The sequence below is a fragment of the Ornithodoros turicata genome, chromosome 4 (assembly GCF_037126465.1).
Source record: "Ornithodoros turicata isolate Travis chromosome 4, ASM3712646v1, whole genome shotgun sequence".
In the NCBI taxonomy this organism is placed as follows: domain Eukaryota; kingdom Metazoa; phylum Arthropoda; class Arachnida; order Ixodida; family Argasidae; genus Ornithodoros; species Ornithodoros turicata.
The window spans coordinates 70,801,926-70,819,304 of record NC_088204.1 but is presented as its reverse complement, the minus strand read 5'-3'; the positions used below and the strand labels follow the sequence as shown (position 1 = coordinate 70,819,304).

The 17,379-nt window shown below is 46.5% G+C and overlaps 1 protein-coding gene across 1 annotated transcript in view; it reads left to right on the top strand.

Moving 5' to 3' along the window:
- LOC135391810 (E3 ubiquitin-protein ligase XIAP-like) overlaps positions 1–17,379 on the top strand; it is a 235,725-nt gene that overhangs the window by 52,662 nt on the left and 165,684 nt on the right. Inside the window, exon 6 of the mRNA XM_064622281.1 lies at positions 2,139–2,371. Within this exon, the coding sequence (XP_064478351.1) occupies positions 2,139–2,371 (233 nt within the window). The remainder of the gene's footprint in view (positions 1–2,138; positions 2,372–17,379) is intronic.

The following is a 17,379-nucleotide window of genomic DNA, read 5'->3' as shown; positions in this document are numbered from 1 at the left end:
GCCGGACACACGGAAGGTGGCGGGTACCCGGCTTTCGGACACACATATGAGAGGACAAGCTTACGTAAGTCAGATGCTTTAGATTGCAGACTCCTCGCGTTCCATTGAAATATGGCCGTCGACAGATACGAGACTGCTACGCAGCGGAGTCCGCTACTGGTTGTCATTGCAGGCGGTGGAGTCATGCATAAGAGGGGTTAAGTCAAAGCCAGTGCAGATAATAAAGCCACAGCTGCAGAGAACGCACAACAGGGGGCAAGTGGCAGGTTGGTGAAGGTGGAAGCAGTGTCCAATAACGTGAATAAGGCAGATCAGTCGGTAGGGCGGAACAGGGTTGGGCGTCGTCAGGGGTGACATCGTGGGAAAGAATATGTCGGGATTAAGAGCCATGACTGTGCCTGCGGCTACCGTAGTCCTACCGTAGTCCACTGAGTCACAGAGCTTCCACCTTCCGACGCGGGTTCTTCCATGCCAGGCACCTGGTCCACATTAAGCAGAGTAGCGCTCGAACGTTCAGGGACAGCGCTGGAGGAATCAGTCCTGAGTGTCTTGACGGAGGCACCAGCTGGCGACCTGGGGTTCCACTTAGAGGAATGCTCATGGTAATCCATGGCATCCGCCCAGGTAAGAGAGCCAGAGTCATCAGCTCCGTCCCCGCAAGGTCGCGCATTGCGGGCGCAGCTTCGACATTAGTACCGGGAGTACAGGATGCAGCGTCCAGAGCAGCATCACCTGCACGAGCTGCCAAATCCAGGGAACCGGGCTCATGGGGTAGAAGCGCAGGCAAGCCATGGTCACTAGCCCCCAGGAGATCCGTGTCAGGATCCTCCACAGTAGAAGCAGCTGTCATCGCAGCAGCATAGGTCCGGGGACAGCGAGCAGCCTCATGACCGAAGCGCTTGCAGCTGGGGCACTGTGGAGTGCGGCAGTCATGGCGAATATGACCCAATCGTTTACATCGAAGGCACAGTTGGGGTCTGTTTTTGTATAACACCAACACTTGGCAGCCTCTAATGAAGATAAGATGCGCGATGTCCGTGGGCGTGATGTCCCTCTTCAAACGGAGCTTGACAGAGCGAGACAGGGAGCCGACATGGCCAACCTCTGGACCTGACCAGGTGACTTTACTTGCTTCCTCCACGTTGCCGTAGTTGACAAAGGCAGCTCGGATATCCTGTTCGGTGATGACGGAGGATACCCAGTTTAGTCGCAGGGTAAGGACGGGGTTCGATGCCTCGAGCAACAGACAGGTCGTTCCCTCCACAGTCACTGATCTGTGTGACATTGAGGTAGACTTTGCTGCGGCGGTTCCATTGATGACGCAGTCCGCAATACCCCTCCCCCCACACATACATACATGCATTCATGCATCATGCATACGTACGTACGTACGTACATACATACATACATACATGCATGCATACATACATACATACATACATACATACATACATGCATGCATACACACACACACACACACACACATACATACATACATACATACATATATACATACATACATACATACATACATACATACATACATACATACATACATACATACATACATACATACATACATACATACATACATACATACATGCATGCATGCATGCACACACACACACACACACACACACACATACATACATACATACATACATACATACATACATACATACATACATACATACATACACACACACACATACATACATACATACATACATACATACATACATACATACATACATACATACATACATACATACATACATACATACATACATACATACATACATCGCTCAGTTCTTCATCTTCTAATTGAAAAACAGAGGCATAACGGAATACCGATGACGGAGATGTACCTGACCACACCCCACACCCTTCAAGTCGCCTTCGTAAAAGCCAAATGGGAGCATTGTGATGTTTTAACGCAATGTAAACGTGTGAATGTCTGACACAATGTAAATGTGCATTTGCAAACATCTAAGTGCCCCCCCCCCCCCCCCAGCAGCAGTTTCTGCAGCAGTTTCTATCATTTACCAGTGCCATGGTGCGACCGCAGCACAGCTGAGACAGGCCCTTGCGGGTATTTACCAGTTCGTTAGTAAGATTTGTGGCACTATTTTCTTTAGCTTGCAGAACGTGGCCAGCAAGAGGCCAAAGAGTCCCATAAAGCACTGGTTGAAGAGCTTTTCGATGGTGAAGATATACAGTTCTACGAAGCTTCTGACATCAGAGTAGAAGTTCTGCATCTTGCAGCTAGTCTGTTGGCACAACGTACTCAACGTAGCCGTGTGACCAGAGATGACATCGTGCAGGAACTGTCGAAGCTATGTCAACTAAAATTGGATAAAGACTGGAGAAGGTAAGTTTTACGAGAGCTATGGCATATTTTGTGTTTAACTCAGGCAACGCATAAGGGACGACGAAGTCCCGTAAAGGACCGCGGACGCCTTGGCGCGCAGTGTGTCTCCGTGAATGTGTCTTTCGTAATTTTGATGCTGCATTTGACCAATCTGTTCAGAAACAATGACCACGAACTCATCGTCTCTATCGCCCATTGCCTTTGGACACCGATATGTCGGAATGATAGGGAATGATAGGGTTATGGCATCTGATTCGAGGAGAGAAGGAGGCGTACGCCTTCTTGTGTCAATTATCATATACTCAAATTGACACAAAAAGGCGTACGCCCACCTCTCTCTTCGAATGAGAAGCGATAGCCCTATCATTCGTGGCAATGGTTGGCGCAGAGTGTGCTATGTGGTGAAGTTCAGCTTTTAGAGTGCAGATCGATCGTGCGTTCGCAAAATAACTTTTTTGGTCTTATCCTCCACACAGAGTAGCGATTCATACGATCAAAGTCATAATAATATATTCTAGAAAATGTACGACCCGTCGAACGATGTGTCGAATAGTTTCACGCCACACCATGTTACATACTACCTTCGCGGGCACACGGACGGCGACTTTCGTCCGACATGTCACTCTGGACGCGCTGTTCCATGGAACAGCGCAACCAGAACTAGTACCCTCGCTTACACCTTTCTTGACGTAATGGTATTTTCTCATATAGTCAGATGCGATAGACGAGAACGATAATTGTATTTCTTATTCACGAATATCATCTGTCTATCGTTTTATTTTGAACGCACACTGTGTGCAGTTTATTCTCGAGCGCACCGCATAAGCGAATACGAAAGAGGCGCCGTCATTGGCTGATTTTTTCGTGATGTCAACAGCCCCGCGTGAGAACCCGACGAAATGAGCGAATATATCCAACCTGCAGCGTTGACTTACTTCGCCAGAGTTCGTCCTAGGATGTTTTGCGTTCCACATCTGAACACTTTCCTCTATCGCCTGCATAACTCGGTGGTATGCGCTAATATCGTAGGATCTTCATCACCGCGAAGGGTCTATTTGGGCAAGAGCTATCGTCTCTTATGCCGCATGAGATTTAAAATCTGCAAGTGTCGTCCGTTGCGCACACCAGGCCGCAATGTAATTTTTTCAAGCGCTGCATAAATCGGCGGTTTCTTGACCGCATGGGCGCCGCTAGGATTTTCTCGGGGGGGGGGGGGACCAACCTCGGCCCGTTTGGAGGGGGGGGCATATGGGTGCCGCGAATTCAATGCGGGAGTGGAGGTGTTCGGTATTCCTCTAGCTCTGGGTGTCGAATGCGCCCGCAACTACCGTATTTTCACACGTATTAGCCGCGATTTTTTTTTCTCACGGGCGCCCTGCGGCTTATCCACCGGTGCGGCTTATCTGATGACTATTTTTTCCTGGTATTTTCCCCATACGCTGATTTTAACGAAAGGGCCGACAGTGTCTCTGGAACAGCACTGCCCTGCCGATGTACGAACAGTGCGTAACAGGGACGGGTCCACATTCGAGTAGATTGATCTTCCTGGTGCATTCCCCCAATCAGCTTTAAGGAAGGCGGTGACAGTGATTCACGTCTTCTGGAAGATCACTCACCCATCAGTCCACGAAAAACACCCGACAAGGGCACAATCCGATCTTGGTAGAACTCCAGAACTGACCTCCTCTGTTGTACACTGTGCCGATCCCGGAGTATGGACCACAGGGTTTATGGCCTTCTCTATGGTCTCCTTTGTCGCACAAATCTGTCGTCTCGTATTGCCCGCGGCTTATCTGCGGGTGCGGCTTATCTGCCAGAAAATTTTCAAAACGTCCCAAAAAAACGCCTCCTGCGGCTTATCTGCGCTGCGGCTTATACGCGTGAAATTACGGTATATTGTTTTGGCTCAGTTTTGGCTCAGGAACCCTATGCTTCGGAATTTTTACGTTTTGCCGTTTTTTTCGGCAATGTAATCCCTTGTCCATGCCAAGGCTCGCTCCTGTTTTTTGTTTCATACTACGTTTGCTGTCGCTACTACTGCTGCCCTTTGCGTCAGCGATTATATAATAGGAGATAAATATCCTTAGTCAGCATAATGTACAGCAGGCCATGCCACTCACCCGTAACTGCTCACATGAAAAGCCAGTCATTTAATTAACGAGGAACAGAAGGTTCGTTACGCACCGCACCAAGCTAACCACGTAAAAAAAGAAAAGAAAGAAAAAGTGATTGTGTTCAAATGACCATGTTGGATGGGCCAGGGAGCCTGGGACCAGGGGGGGGCAAGTGCCCCCCCCCCCTTTGACGGCGCCCCTGCTTGACAGGGCTCTTGAAGTTCGAGTTTCGACAAGTCGTAGCTTGTAGGTTTCTGCCCACTCTCATTTTCACAGTTTTTTGAATAAATAATTCATAACAATCATCGAGGCAGCAGAGGGAACACAGACGGGCTAGCTACGCAGAAACAACTGGGACTAGCTGTATAGCTAACCCCTCTGCGTTCCTTCTGCTGCCTCGATGGTGGTCATGAATTACGACGAACTACCGCGCAGCATTCCGACATTGAATAAAGTATTTTTAAGCGGAAATTAAAGAAAGCAGGAGACAGGGTGGTACAAACAGCCCAGTTGTCCCTGTAATACGGAGCGAGTCGTCGAAAGACCATGCAGATGACGATGGAGATGACAAGGATAATCAAGCCTCACAGGACGCACAGCCTGACATTGTTATTGTTATAATAGTGCTCCCTTCTGTATTGTCCTCTAAGGCCTTTTGAAGGAATAATGAAAAAAAAATCAACTTGTACTCGCTTTATCGTATTTAGAGCCCAGTTAACCCATACTGACGCAGCACCGATATCCTTCTTGCAGCATTCCACGTAACAAGAAAGGATCCTCTCGTAAGTAAACGACATACTCTCAATATCACCTTAGCCATTCTGGCGAAAAATGGCGAGCACATACGACACTAGAACAACTCTACACCTTGTTTTCCAGCCATCTTGATTGACTTGAGAAAAGAGCATGTGCATGATGGCGACGCACCGGAAGATAGGGTAAATATGTGATGTCCAGTTATCATTCCAAGTAGCAAATTATTAATATATCATAATTATTATCAATAATTATCATTCCAAGTACTGCTTGAAAGTGGATCGAGTTACACGAGACGCGAGCTCTGTCCAATATGTCAAATGCGCGTAAATGGAGCTCGCGGACAGACGGGGACACAGACCAGATATGGACGGGCGCCAACTGCCGACTGAACTGTTCAACTACCAACTGCACATTTATTACAAGTCCGAAAAAAAGAAGCAATTCCTAGTCGCCACGTTCACGACGGAAAGCCAGTTCCTCCTGCGATAATGCTATTGACGGTATGCTGACACATGTAGAGTCAAATCGACTGATTTCTTCAGCCTCTATAATTTCTCTAGTATGTGGGTTACGATGCCTCCCCAATGCACAGCTAAAGGTGCTACAGTGATGAGCAAGCCATCCCCCCCCCCCCTTTGTTGCTAACGTTGTTCTGATGCTCACGTTATCTACCATTAATCTGCCACGTAATCTGCGGTCAACGGCATTTGTTCTTGCTCGGTTTGTGTCACCTCTTGATGTGAATATCATCTAACTTAAGTTTTATTATGCTACATTATTACGAACTGAACTCGAAAATTTGCCAACTAGTAAAGTTCGCTTTTTTACTCCACCGATGTGAAGCGCGTGGCGAACGACAGGGACATTGAGGAGCTATCCCATCGGGAAAAATAGCCGAACATCAGGCTTTCTGGAGCTTCCACACTCTAAAAACAGAGCTTCACCGCATTGCACGCTGTGCGCCAACCATTGTCACGAATGATAGGGTTATCGCTTCTGGTTCGAAGAGAGGGGGGGGGGCGTACTCCTTTTTGTGACAATTTGGATATATGGTAATTGCCGCAAAAAAAAAGGCGTACGCCTCCCCGTCTCCTCGAATCACAAGCGATAACCATATCGTTCGGGACACTGATTGGCGCACGACGTGCTATGCGGTGAAGTTCTGTTTTAAGAGTGCAGAGCATAGCGCTCGACGATGTTTCGAGCGCCTTCGTGCAGTCCGACGAAAGGAGGTTGCTAAACCCAGTCCACAGACTGACAGTAGAAAAAGTGACAGTTCTGAAAATTGGTAGAGGGAAGCATGATTCCAGCAGAAGTGGGATGCGATAAGCCATGCCTGACTTATCTCTTTTTACTATCCCTGTGTGGGCTGAGTTTAGCAACCTTCTTTCGTCGTGCTGACAACGAAGGCGCGCAAAGACTTGTCCAGCGCTGAGCGCCCCGAAAAATATGATGTTCAGCTATTTTTCTCCGATGGGATAGCTCCTCAATATCCGTATCAGTTATCAGGAACTTGAGTAAATTCGGTACGCGCTTCACATTGGGGGGTAAGAAAGCGACTATTAATTGGAAAATTTTCGAGTTCATTCGTATAAAATTGACATAATAAAACTAAAGTTAGATGACATTCACATGAGGAGGAGGCAAAAACCTAGTAAAAACAAATACCGCTGACAGCATGATTCTAGGTGGCGTAGTTATTTTATTATAATTCAATAACACGTTTTCTGGGACACCCTCTATGTATATTGAATAAGATCACGCGTAATGGTGCTCATATGGCGTAATCAGAACTTGCGCGCTCCCAGGTGATCAGTGTCCGCTTTGTTCCCTATCTTCGTTTGCGAGGGGAAGGAAAGATCCCATTTCTAGCAGTACAACTCGCGATCGATTTATTCCTCCGGCACAATGGCATTGGACCATAGAATGTAACGTACGAATGAAGTACCAGTGTTTTACAGAGAAGCAGTGGCGTAGCGGGAAGCGGTCGCCCTGGGCGCAAGCGTTTTCTTTTTTTCTTTTTGCGCAGAGAAAAATTGTTCGAAATAAAAGCATTCAACTCGAAAATTTTCGAGTTCATTCGTATAAAATTGACATAATAAAACTAAAGTTAGATGGCATTCACATGAGGAGGAGGCAAAAACCTAGTAAAAACAAATGCCGCTGACAGCATGATTCTAGGTGGCGTAGTTATTTTATTATAATTCAATAACACGTTTTCTGGGACACCCTCTATGTATATTGAATAAGATCACGCGTAATGGTGCTCGTATGGCGTAATCAGAACTTGCGCGCTCCCAGGTGATCAGTGTCCGCTTTGTTCCCTATCTTCGTTTGCGAGGGGAAGGAAAGATCCCATTTCTAGCAGTACAACTCGCGATCGATTTATTCCTCCGGCACAATGGCATTGGACCATAGAATGTAACGTACGAATGAAGTACCAGTGTTTTACAGAGAAGCAGTGGCGTAGCGGGAAGCGGTCGCCCTGGGCGCAAGCGTTTTCTTTTTTTCTTTTTGCGCAGAGAAAAATTGTTCGAAATAAGACCATTCAAGCTGTTTTTAACTTGAGAAAAGTCACATTTTTTAACAATGGGCGCTCTTGGTACGATCTTCTGGAAGCCAGGTTCGATATACTCGTACCATGCCGGTGTCAAATTGCATCCTGTGTGCTTCGGCAGTAGACTGGGTCCATTGAGACACCTGCTCTTCAATGGATTGTCGAGAGGGACGGCAACTTAATGACGAACTAGATTATTTTTCAGAGAGAGGTAAAAGCTGACTGACGAACACCGTGAAGTGTGAAACTCTTACACAGGGCAAGTAATGTCTGCACTCAAACAGAAAATACAGTAATCACCAATACATATACATATATATAATTATATATTCAAATGGGCTCACTAATTTTGTGACTCATCTACTCAGTCAACAATACATATATAATCAAATTGGGAGTATTTACGCGTAAGGTGAACCATTTACAACTGAGTTGAGTTGAGCTGAAAGAGAGAAGAAAACATGGAGAAAGAGGGACTCATTACGAGAGCCGCCTACTCTAGATCAGCAAGAAAAACAAAAATGTCCTCCTACAATAAGGGCAATGAATGTCTTTGTTTTCTAAGTATTTGCATTGTGTCTTAGGTACCTTCCCCCTTCAGTCTTTAGTGTCATATTTTAGACAGCTTTTAATGTCATCTAGTACGTCTGTTCAGCTGTAAGATCGGTCTCGAGTTTAGAACAGTACTGCCGACAATGTGCCAGGAATCGCTCAAGACCTATTACCTTTCATTGTAGCCCTCACCCTGACCATCATCCGGAAGCATCGGTCCCATTGTTTTGAGAGGAACCCCGAAATATCCACTGTGAGTACATATACATTTCCGCTGCATGCGTCAATCATAGGTCACGGTTTTCTTTTGTGCGTGTGTGTGATCCACCTAACGTGTTAAAAAGTTTGCGAACAAATCTACTTGTCCGAAAATTATGAGGTCAACAGTATTTCCGTTCGTAGAACTTTTGCCTCGACCTACTGCCATTTGGGTCAGCTTTCAATCGCAACTGCATTCTTTTCCCGAATTGAACTCCGGAATTCTTAAAACGGAGGTAACATTTTTCTGTTCTTCTTCTTTTTTTCTTTTTACGAGAAAGCACGCGTAAGACTTACACCATTCCATTACTATGTATTTACTTCGTTCTACAATGGTAATAGGTGGGCAAATATTGTGAGCCGTCGTTTCCAGATCAAGGGCGAATTCAGACCTCCACTTTGGAGGGAGAAGGGTTTCGTTGTTGAGGCGCGCAGTGGGGGAAGGGAGAGAGGGACCCAAATGTATAAAGTGACACTTTGTGGGGATCGCCCCCTCAAAATGTCATCCCTCAGATCCGCCACTGCATGAGATGCATAAGTTGTCGGCAGCCGTGTGTTCACCGTCAAGTCACAGGTACCGCAAAGCAGTAGAGAGCAGTGATGGCCACTAACTACTTCTACAATAGTAACTACTAACTACTTAACGTTGTCCATCAACATCAGTCCCTTGTAGTGTTCTTGGACACCTATATGAATCACAAGCAACGATAAACTTTGGCTCAAGCCATTGCTACGATCGTCAGATACAAAACTTGCGGCATGATTCTTCCTGTGCCTTTGCAATAAACTAAGTTGCAGAATTTTTTCACAGCAAATGAGGCTTCACTAGACAAGAAAAAAAGGGAAGATTTAGTACACATGAACGACACAATTGCTCTGCACCGCCGTTCTCATCAAACAAGTAGCTCAAGGTAAAAGTGGGAACCACAACCGTGCCGTAAAGCTTGCGGCAAAATCGGAAGTAGTTGATACATGTAGTTAACCACTGGCATCACTGGTAGAGAGTGTGCCATCCGATAAGATTTATCTATTAGATAGCCTGAGCTGTAGGTACCCTTACGCCATAGTTTTCGTCACAATTGCACTCGTGAGCCTTCAGAAAATTAAAATTGAAAGTTACGTACATCACTGTGTCGAAGTTGTCACCCATTGCGCTGTGCCCGTTAAGTGCGGCGGGAAAATACATTCCATGCGGACGACACTGTGTCTGATACGAAACAAGTTGGCTACGCGTCGGCTACGTATAACCGTCACGGCCAATTAGTGACATAGGTGACGCCACCTAGATACAGAAGACCTGCTTATTGCCTCCTTTCCCTCCTTCGCTACATGTACATAAAAGGTCAGAATTCGTCTGCTACTGCGAATCGCCGTTCTGGTGAATTAAAGAACTCGCAGATGATTGCAGCTAGCTTGGAACCGGTGGACCAAAAGAACGACGCGGTTTTCAGTAAAACATTCTTGAGAAAGATATGGGTGCGGCTTGCGCTTTATTTTATAGTCGCCATTAGTAGTTTTCCCATTTGGTGCGCGGGGACGTTTAATCACTACTCGCAGACTACGGTTGCTCGTTTCCATGGCTACGACAACTGAAAGCTGGTTCGTGATTGGCTACCGCCGTGGAAAACGTGATCCTGGTTCGCTGATTCTTAGTTGTTACGTCACGTCGACGAGTGAGCAGGCTTTCTTTATCTAGGTGGTGTTGACATAGATCGTTGTTGCTTGGAGAATTGGAGATCAGTTGCCTGACGTCGCCCAGAGCTCGACTTAGCTAGCAAATGAAAAATATTGAGCGTTCTGTGTGACATTCGCAACTTGTTACGCTGGGTTTACAAGCATTTACAAGCAACAAGCTGTTAAACCACGCCGTCAACATAAACTGCCTAACTGCTGCTTTAAGATACCTTTACGAGAACAAAAAAAAAAAAAGAAAAAGAAAAACGAAGCGTCCAAACAAGGACGTATATCTGCCCCATCTGTTTGCTTTGTTCTGCTAATAAAGGCAACGCAAGTGACTTATCTTAAACAGCAATGAGAAAGAATTATGACTGCATAGGATACCGTTATATGTTTCATTTCTCGTTCTATTTTGTTTTGCACCTTCTTTTACACACCCTACAGTAACTGTAGTGTAGAAGAATAAGTTGTCTGTTGTCTGTGTTGAATAACGACGTCTGACTTGTATCAGCAGGACGCAATAAAGCTTGCCTACCACTTTACGACCTTATCGCCCTCCGTAGGGGCCCTCGCCTGTAGGGTAAGGTGGGAAGATGAGAGAGAAATTTGCAATTGAATATCACATTTTTATTTTTCGTGTTTAAAAAAAGAAAAGAACTAGGTATGGGCACATTCTGAGGGGTCAAGATGAGACACGCCGTGGTAATGAACTATACAAATTAGTTTTTGCAATCCAAGCAGACAACGTTAAGCCTGTGGGCCCCCACACAAACCCCTTGAGCCCACCATCCACATGATGTGCAATAAAACTACACAGAACTCCGTGCTATTTTGCACCACCATCCTTTGCAAACAAGGCATCGCAAGTATGATGAGTCGCATTGGTCGCTCGCTTTTACGTGCGCTTCTGCTTTGCTGGAAATATCCTAGGAAGCAAGAAATTTTGCTGGAAAATCCTAGCAAGATGCAAAAAAAAAAAAATATTTGAGGAACAAGCATAAAGACACGTAATAGTTGACTTAGCCGTTTCTAAATTATATTAAATTGCCGCGTCTTGGCCCGTGCATATCATGGGATGCAATTTTTTTGTTCAACACCAGATAACAAAGAGTGCCCATACTTTTCCTATATCTAGATGAATGACTAAAGAAATAGGATGTGGACTTACATTGACAAAACGAGCCTGCGAAACGCTGTCGCACAGATGATAAGAAACAGAAGACTACAGAAAATCGCGGCATTTTGGCGGTTTTTTTACATTCCAGGCAGAAGTCACCGATTTTTCTTTTCCCTTCAATCCGGACAATTCTCATGTGCAATAAAGCGGACGCAGAGCCAGATATGAGTACAGTTTCAAGCGCATGAAGCAACGCGTCTCTGAGACAGAAGGCGCCGAGAAAAAAAAATGTGCCTGTCTCATCTTGCCCCACCTTGCCCTAAAGCTCTCGACGACCACCCGTTTACTCCACGTGCTTAAGGTCATAGGTCGGCGAATTCACTCATGACGTTCATCACCGACATCATTCACCATCACACCACTCAGAATGATGTGATGTTGAGTGATGGGCAATGATGTTATGTGATGTTGAGTGAAGTTGAATGATGGGCAATGATGTTATATGATGTTGAGTTTGATGTTGGATGATGGGCAATGATGTGATGTGAATTTGAATTTTATGTTGAATTATGAGATGATGTGATGGCGACAGTAATGTTGAGTGACGGGCAATGATTTGATGCTGAGTTTGATGTTGACTTATGTGCGAAGATGAGATTGATTTGAAGACCCTGCGATGGGTTTTTCAAGTTGAAATCTGCGGTTTAGGGTATGGGGTTGACATTAGTCGTCGGTGGTTGGATGGGTGCATACAACTGCCCGTAGAAGTAAGCATTGCAAGTATGCATGACTAGACATGAATATGGTACCCCATTTTCAGCGTACCTGTTCTCGTGCCCTGTGATAATCTGAGCTTATCGGTAGTGGGGGAAGGTTTCAGTTGTATGTGTGACCTTGCTGCTGGTGGGTTGGAGGGAGAGGGGACTTTGCAGGTCACCGTTATGTTCAGGCTATGGAGTCGGGGTCTAGGTCGTTTGGGCGGAGCTGCACTTGGATGAATAACGAAGAGCAGGGGAGGTGGGCTGACCTTGGCGCGCTCGCGCTCTTAGTTTTGCGTCGCCTCAGAGCAGGTGTGGTGTTGACTCCAGCATTAAGAGCGGCGAGCTGTTATATCTGATGTGTCATGTGTGGGAGGGGAAGGGCTTGCCGTTCAGCGTTGTATTTAGAGAGAGGGGACTCTGTGGTGCTGCACTTGGATGTCATCCGTAAGGGACAGAAAATGAGTATTGACCTTGGCGTTCTCGCGTTGTTTGTTTTGCATCGCTTTAGAGCGGGTGTCTCAGTTGTCTCGTGACGTAAGCCCCCAATTATTATTAAATTATCAGAGCGGGTGCGTTGTGGAGGTTGGTTCTAGAGCATAAAGAAGTGGCGCATTCGGGCTTATAAATCGGTTATGAAAATCGGTCTCTTGGCACTCCTTCCTTTTCTTTTTATTACTGCTGGCAATGAAACATTCCTGATATCTGGGCGAATGAGCGGGTACATGGAAAAATGGAACGGATATTGTGCAGTATGAACTCGGGGAAAGTTACTGTCACATGAACAAAATGACAGCATCAATTGCCCGACATCGTTTGAGGCAACCAGAGCATACCACGCTTCCGCCTTATGATTTTTTTTTGCAATTTTTTACAAAGGCAGAATGCAAGCATAAATTAAAAATTGTTTAGGGGAATGTGGCATGAAACTGGGTTGGATAATTTTGGCGCGTACTCTGCACACGTACAGCCGACAACCTATTATGCTAAACAGCTTCGGGACGCAGCCCCAATGTTTCGTTGCACACAATTATGTTTTTGTGGTTTCGTTATCCGAACTTGTCTTTTGTTCCTGATCGAGTACGACGGTCAAAATAGTCTTCTGTCAGGAACAGGTTTAGTACAGAATAGGAAACGTAGTGACGACTGTGATGGTCCGCAGGTATGGTCGGTGACTGAATTCGACACGTCAATGAAGTCACTACAAGACAGACGACTCACATAAAAGAAAATACCTGTAGAACGATTCGGCCTCACGTACAGTGTGCTCTCACGCCTGGACATTTATACACTTCGTCGTCGAGAGTTTGATACACTCTGGTTCTGGAATAAAATCACAGATCACTACGACGATCCCAAAGGAACTGCGCATGGGTGCGCGCGTTTCTTCCAGGTTTAGCATAGAGCGTGACTCACATGATATTCACGTTGTTCGGCCCACGTCGTATAGGTGATATCAAACCAAACCAACGATGCTTCAAGCCGAGAAAGCCCTTTGGTATCAGAGCTCAGAGGAAAAGCAGGCCCGCGTACCGCCGAACTAGCGGATGCAAGAAACATGCCGCCAAAGAGGGTTCGCGCCGGTTGAAGCCGACTGTGAGCGGTTGAATGCAGAACCCAGTGCAGTGCTGCGTGGATGGGATGCAGACTGGAGAGACGTGTCGGCCGTTTCAGCAATCACGGCTGCCCATGGGCGTTCCCATGATTTTTTTCCAGGGGGAGGGGGAAAGTGCCAGGGGAGGCAAGCGTGGTATCGCCTGCCACCTCTTTTTCTGGAGGCGGACATTGCGTACTGTGCGGGTGCTCAGAGACATCTGAAAATAATCATTACTACTTATGTCTAAAGTAGAAAGTAAAAATTGGGCACGTATGTGCACTGGTGCGACCAGTTGTTTCAGGACGCTTGACGTGTGAAAGCACTGAATGATTTAGAAGATTATTTCAACACGTGTGTCCTTGAGGTAGTTCGCAAGTGCACACAGCGCAGCGAAAATCCACAAGACAAGGTCTATTCCATTACCTGTTGGAAAAGGATGCCACCGTGCTCACACATCCAGCTGGGAGATTGAGTGATATATTAACAGCGACCCATGGATAATCAAAAAAGAAGTGCTCATAAATATGCACTAAAAACTTTGCAGAAGTATGCATGCAACTATGCACCTCAAAATATGCATTAAACATTGTTAATGTAAGTATTGTTTTTCGTCGTTTTTGGTGTGAACGTATACAACAAAGAAGGCATGCACCCAGACATCGTCTGCTTTTTGCACCATACCACAGTGCATATTGAATAATAATATAACTGGGAGTAAATTTACGCGCATCGTAAGTTAGCCCATTTGTGTGAAGAGATGCTGCACGTACAGCATGGTAGGGCTACTGATAATTTCGACCACCCGGGGTACTTTAAACGTGCCAAAGCAGTTTTAACACACCGGTGCTGGAAGCAAAGTTTATCGCTCCCACATTGCTACCATTCTCGGCCAGGATTGAACACGCGATCATGAGCTCAGCAAGTGAACACGTTACCAACAGAGCAACTGAGGCCCGCAGTGCACATTGAAATGCGAACGCGGTAATTTTCCTAACTGCATACAGAAAGCGAAAAAGCAGAGTACGGCCCACAAGACTCAAACGCCATGCTGCTTACACCAGCGCATCTAGAAATACAGCAAGACATACACACACGCACGCACACACATCCACACACATACGCGCGCGCACACACACAAAGGCAGTTGGAGCAGATGGCAATAGACAAAAAATACGCGCTGTGCGAGTATTTTCCGTATATGCTGTAACGTACGACACATTCATTTATACGCACTATAGAATCCACTAATCATCCCCGAACCATGACCAAATGTGTTTCTGTGGTAGAGATACGACACTATATCGAGAGAGAGAGAGAGAGAGAGGGAGAAAACAAAATATGAATTTGCCTGAATTTGCCGCCGTTTCACGGCTAGATATTTGCAATACACCCCCAGATCAAACAGCCCAGTTAAAACAGCAGCACGTCGAAACCTCTCGACTGGGGAAAAAAAAAAGAAAGGAAATCCCAGCGCACGCAGAAAAACAGGGGCGAAGTCACGATACTCCTCTGCACCGTCTATTGGCACATGCCTCCTTCCCAGATCCCGGTCATTCCCCGATGCAGCGTAACCGACTACCGAACACCGACGAGCGCACTTTCATCACCCCTCCCGCCTCTCTCCACACAACCGCCACCTTCCACATACGTAGCAGAAGACGGAAATATGCCAGCTCTATGAGCATCCGTGCAGCGCCAAGAAACTTGATACCATAAAGCCACAGGATGCCAAGGCCAAGACCTGCCATGCCTTTTCTAATGTAACAATATCAGCAGTCGATCGGCACGTTGCGCAACAACCCGCAAACTAGGAGGACAGCGGCATACCAGCTGCCACGCCACTCGCCAATCCTCACCCTACGCACCTGGTATTTGCATTCACGCTTGTAGTACATCCCTATCGCCACCCCGCCCCGCCAAGCCCCGCCCACCATTGCGACAGCACGAACACAACATTTGTTTAATTTACGAACGTCTCTGTAAACGGCCGCCACCCAATAGATGACATCTGCCCAGGAGCCGGGACGCACGGTCACCGAAGCCCCGAAGCCAAGTCGTCGCCGAAGCGCAAGCATGCGCAGTATACATGGTCGTCAGTCTCATAACTGGTCCCTGCAGTTCAGATTCAAAGTCCATCATACACAACGAAGTTGAACTCAGAACGAGTTCTGAAGCTGAATTCCGACCTATGATATGATGGGCTGTGATGTCGAATAATGAGTAATGATGCTATGGGCTATAATGTCAAATGATAAGTAATGATGTGATGGGCTGTGATGTCGAATGATGGGTATTGATGTGATGGGCTGTGATGTTGAATGATAGATAAGGATGTGATGAGTTGTGATGTTCATGTTGAATGATGGGTAATGATGTGATGAGCTGTGATGTTGATGTTGAATGATGGGTAATGGTGTGATGAGCTGTGATGGTGATGTTGCGTGATGGGTTATGATGTGATGGGCTGTGATGGTGATGTGATGTTATGGGCTGTGGGCTAGGCCGGACATGATGTAATGTTGAATGAATATTTCGAAAAATGCCGACCTATGCTTAAGGAACACCTCACGATCTTTTATTATTACTAGAGTTACTAGATAGGCTACGCTTCAGAGTATGGACATTGAGGAAAAAAAAGGGCGAGCTGGAGCCACCATGTTGTTTCCGTTCACAGCCATTTATAGGGAGAGTTTGGCCATTCTCTGATCTTTTGCCGCCTCATGGGTGGAGCCTATTTTGACGTCAGAGTCGTCGTCGCGCCGCCCTGAAAGCCTGAATCCGAGGAGAATCCGCTTATCAGCCATCTGGTGCGCACCATTTTGATGCTGTCCGCCAGCTGGTCGACAGCCCTGTTGTCGCACAGAATGCAATCTACAGGAATAGCCGACTTGTGACCCACAGCCACCTGTGACCAGGGGGGCTTTGTTGTCAAACTGAAAGAGTTCAAGGACGAAGGGCTCTCGAAGGACGATGTACGCACGTGTCTTTCCTCCTTGCATAGTAAACAACCTTCAGCATCAATATGGCGACGGCGACCGCCTGACGACAAGACAAATATTGAGCACGGTGGGGGAGGTGGCTTAGCCGTGACGTCGCATAACGGGCTTCAAGTTAGGCTCCTCCTAATAGCCAAACTCTCCCTATAAACGGCTCTGTTTCCGTTTGACCTCCAGCCCCACCTCTACTTCGGAAGTAGAAATAGATCAAGTGGAAGATCGGCAGTGGAACAAGACAAGACTTCGAAGAGCGCTTCGTGGATGGCGCTGGAGGGCAAACGGACAGAACATGGCGGCCTTTTGCCTCAGTGTCGATACTTTGAAGCGTAGATTATTTTGTGACTCTAAATATAACCTTATCCTGCCATTTCCCTCTCCCCTCTCTGTGTACAGCACAGCCACCTGGGAACACTTCAGACACTTCTCCTATCCCCAATGTATTACTCTGCGGCATATCTATCCCTCTTACATGAAATAGCATATCGCTTGGCAGCTGCTGCGGTGGAGTACCCCGTATTACGACAGGAGGCCACTTGACCAGTTTGTTCTCCCGGACTAACGCGTCTGCTGCATTTCCTTTTCTTCTTTTCTCACTTCGAGTTTCTTGTGCTGATCAGCATTAT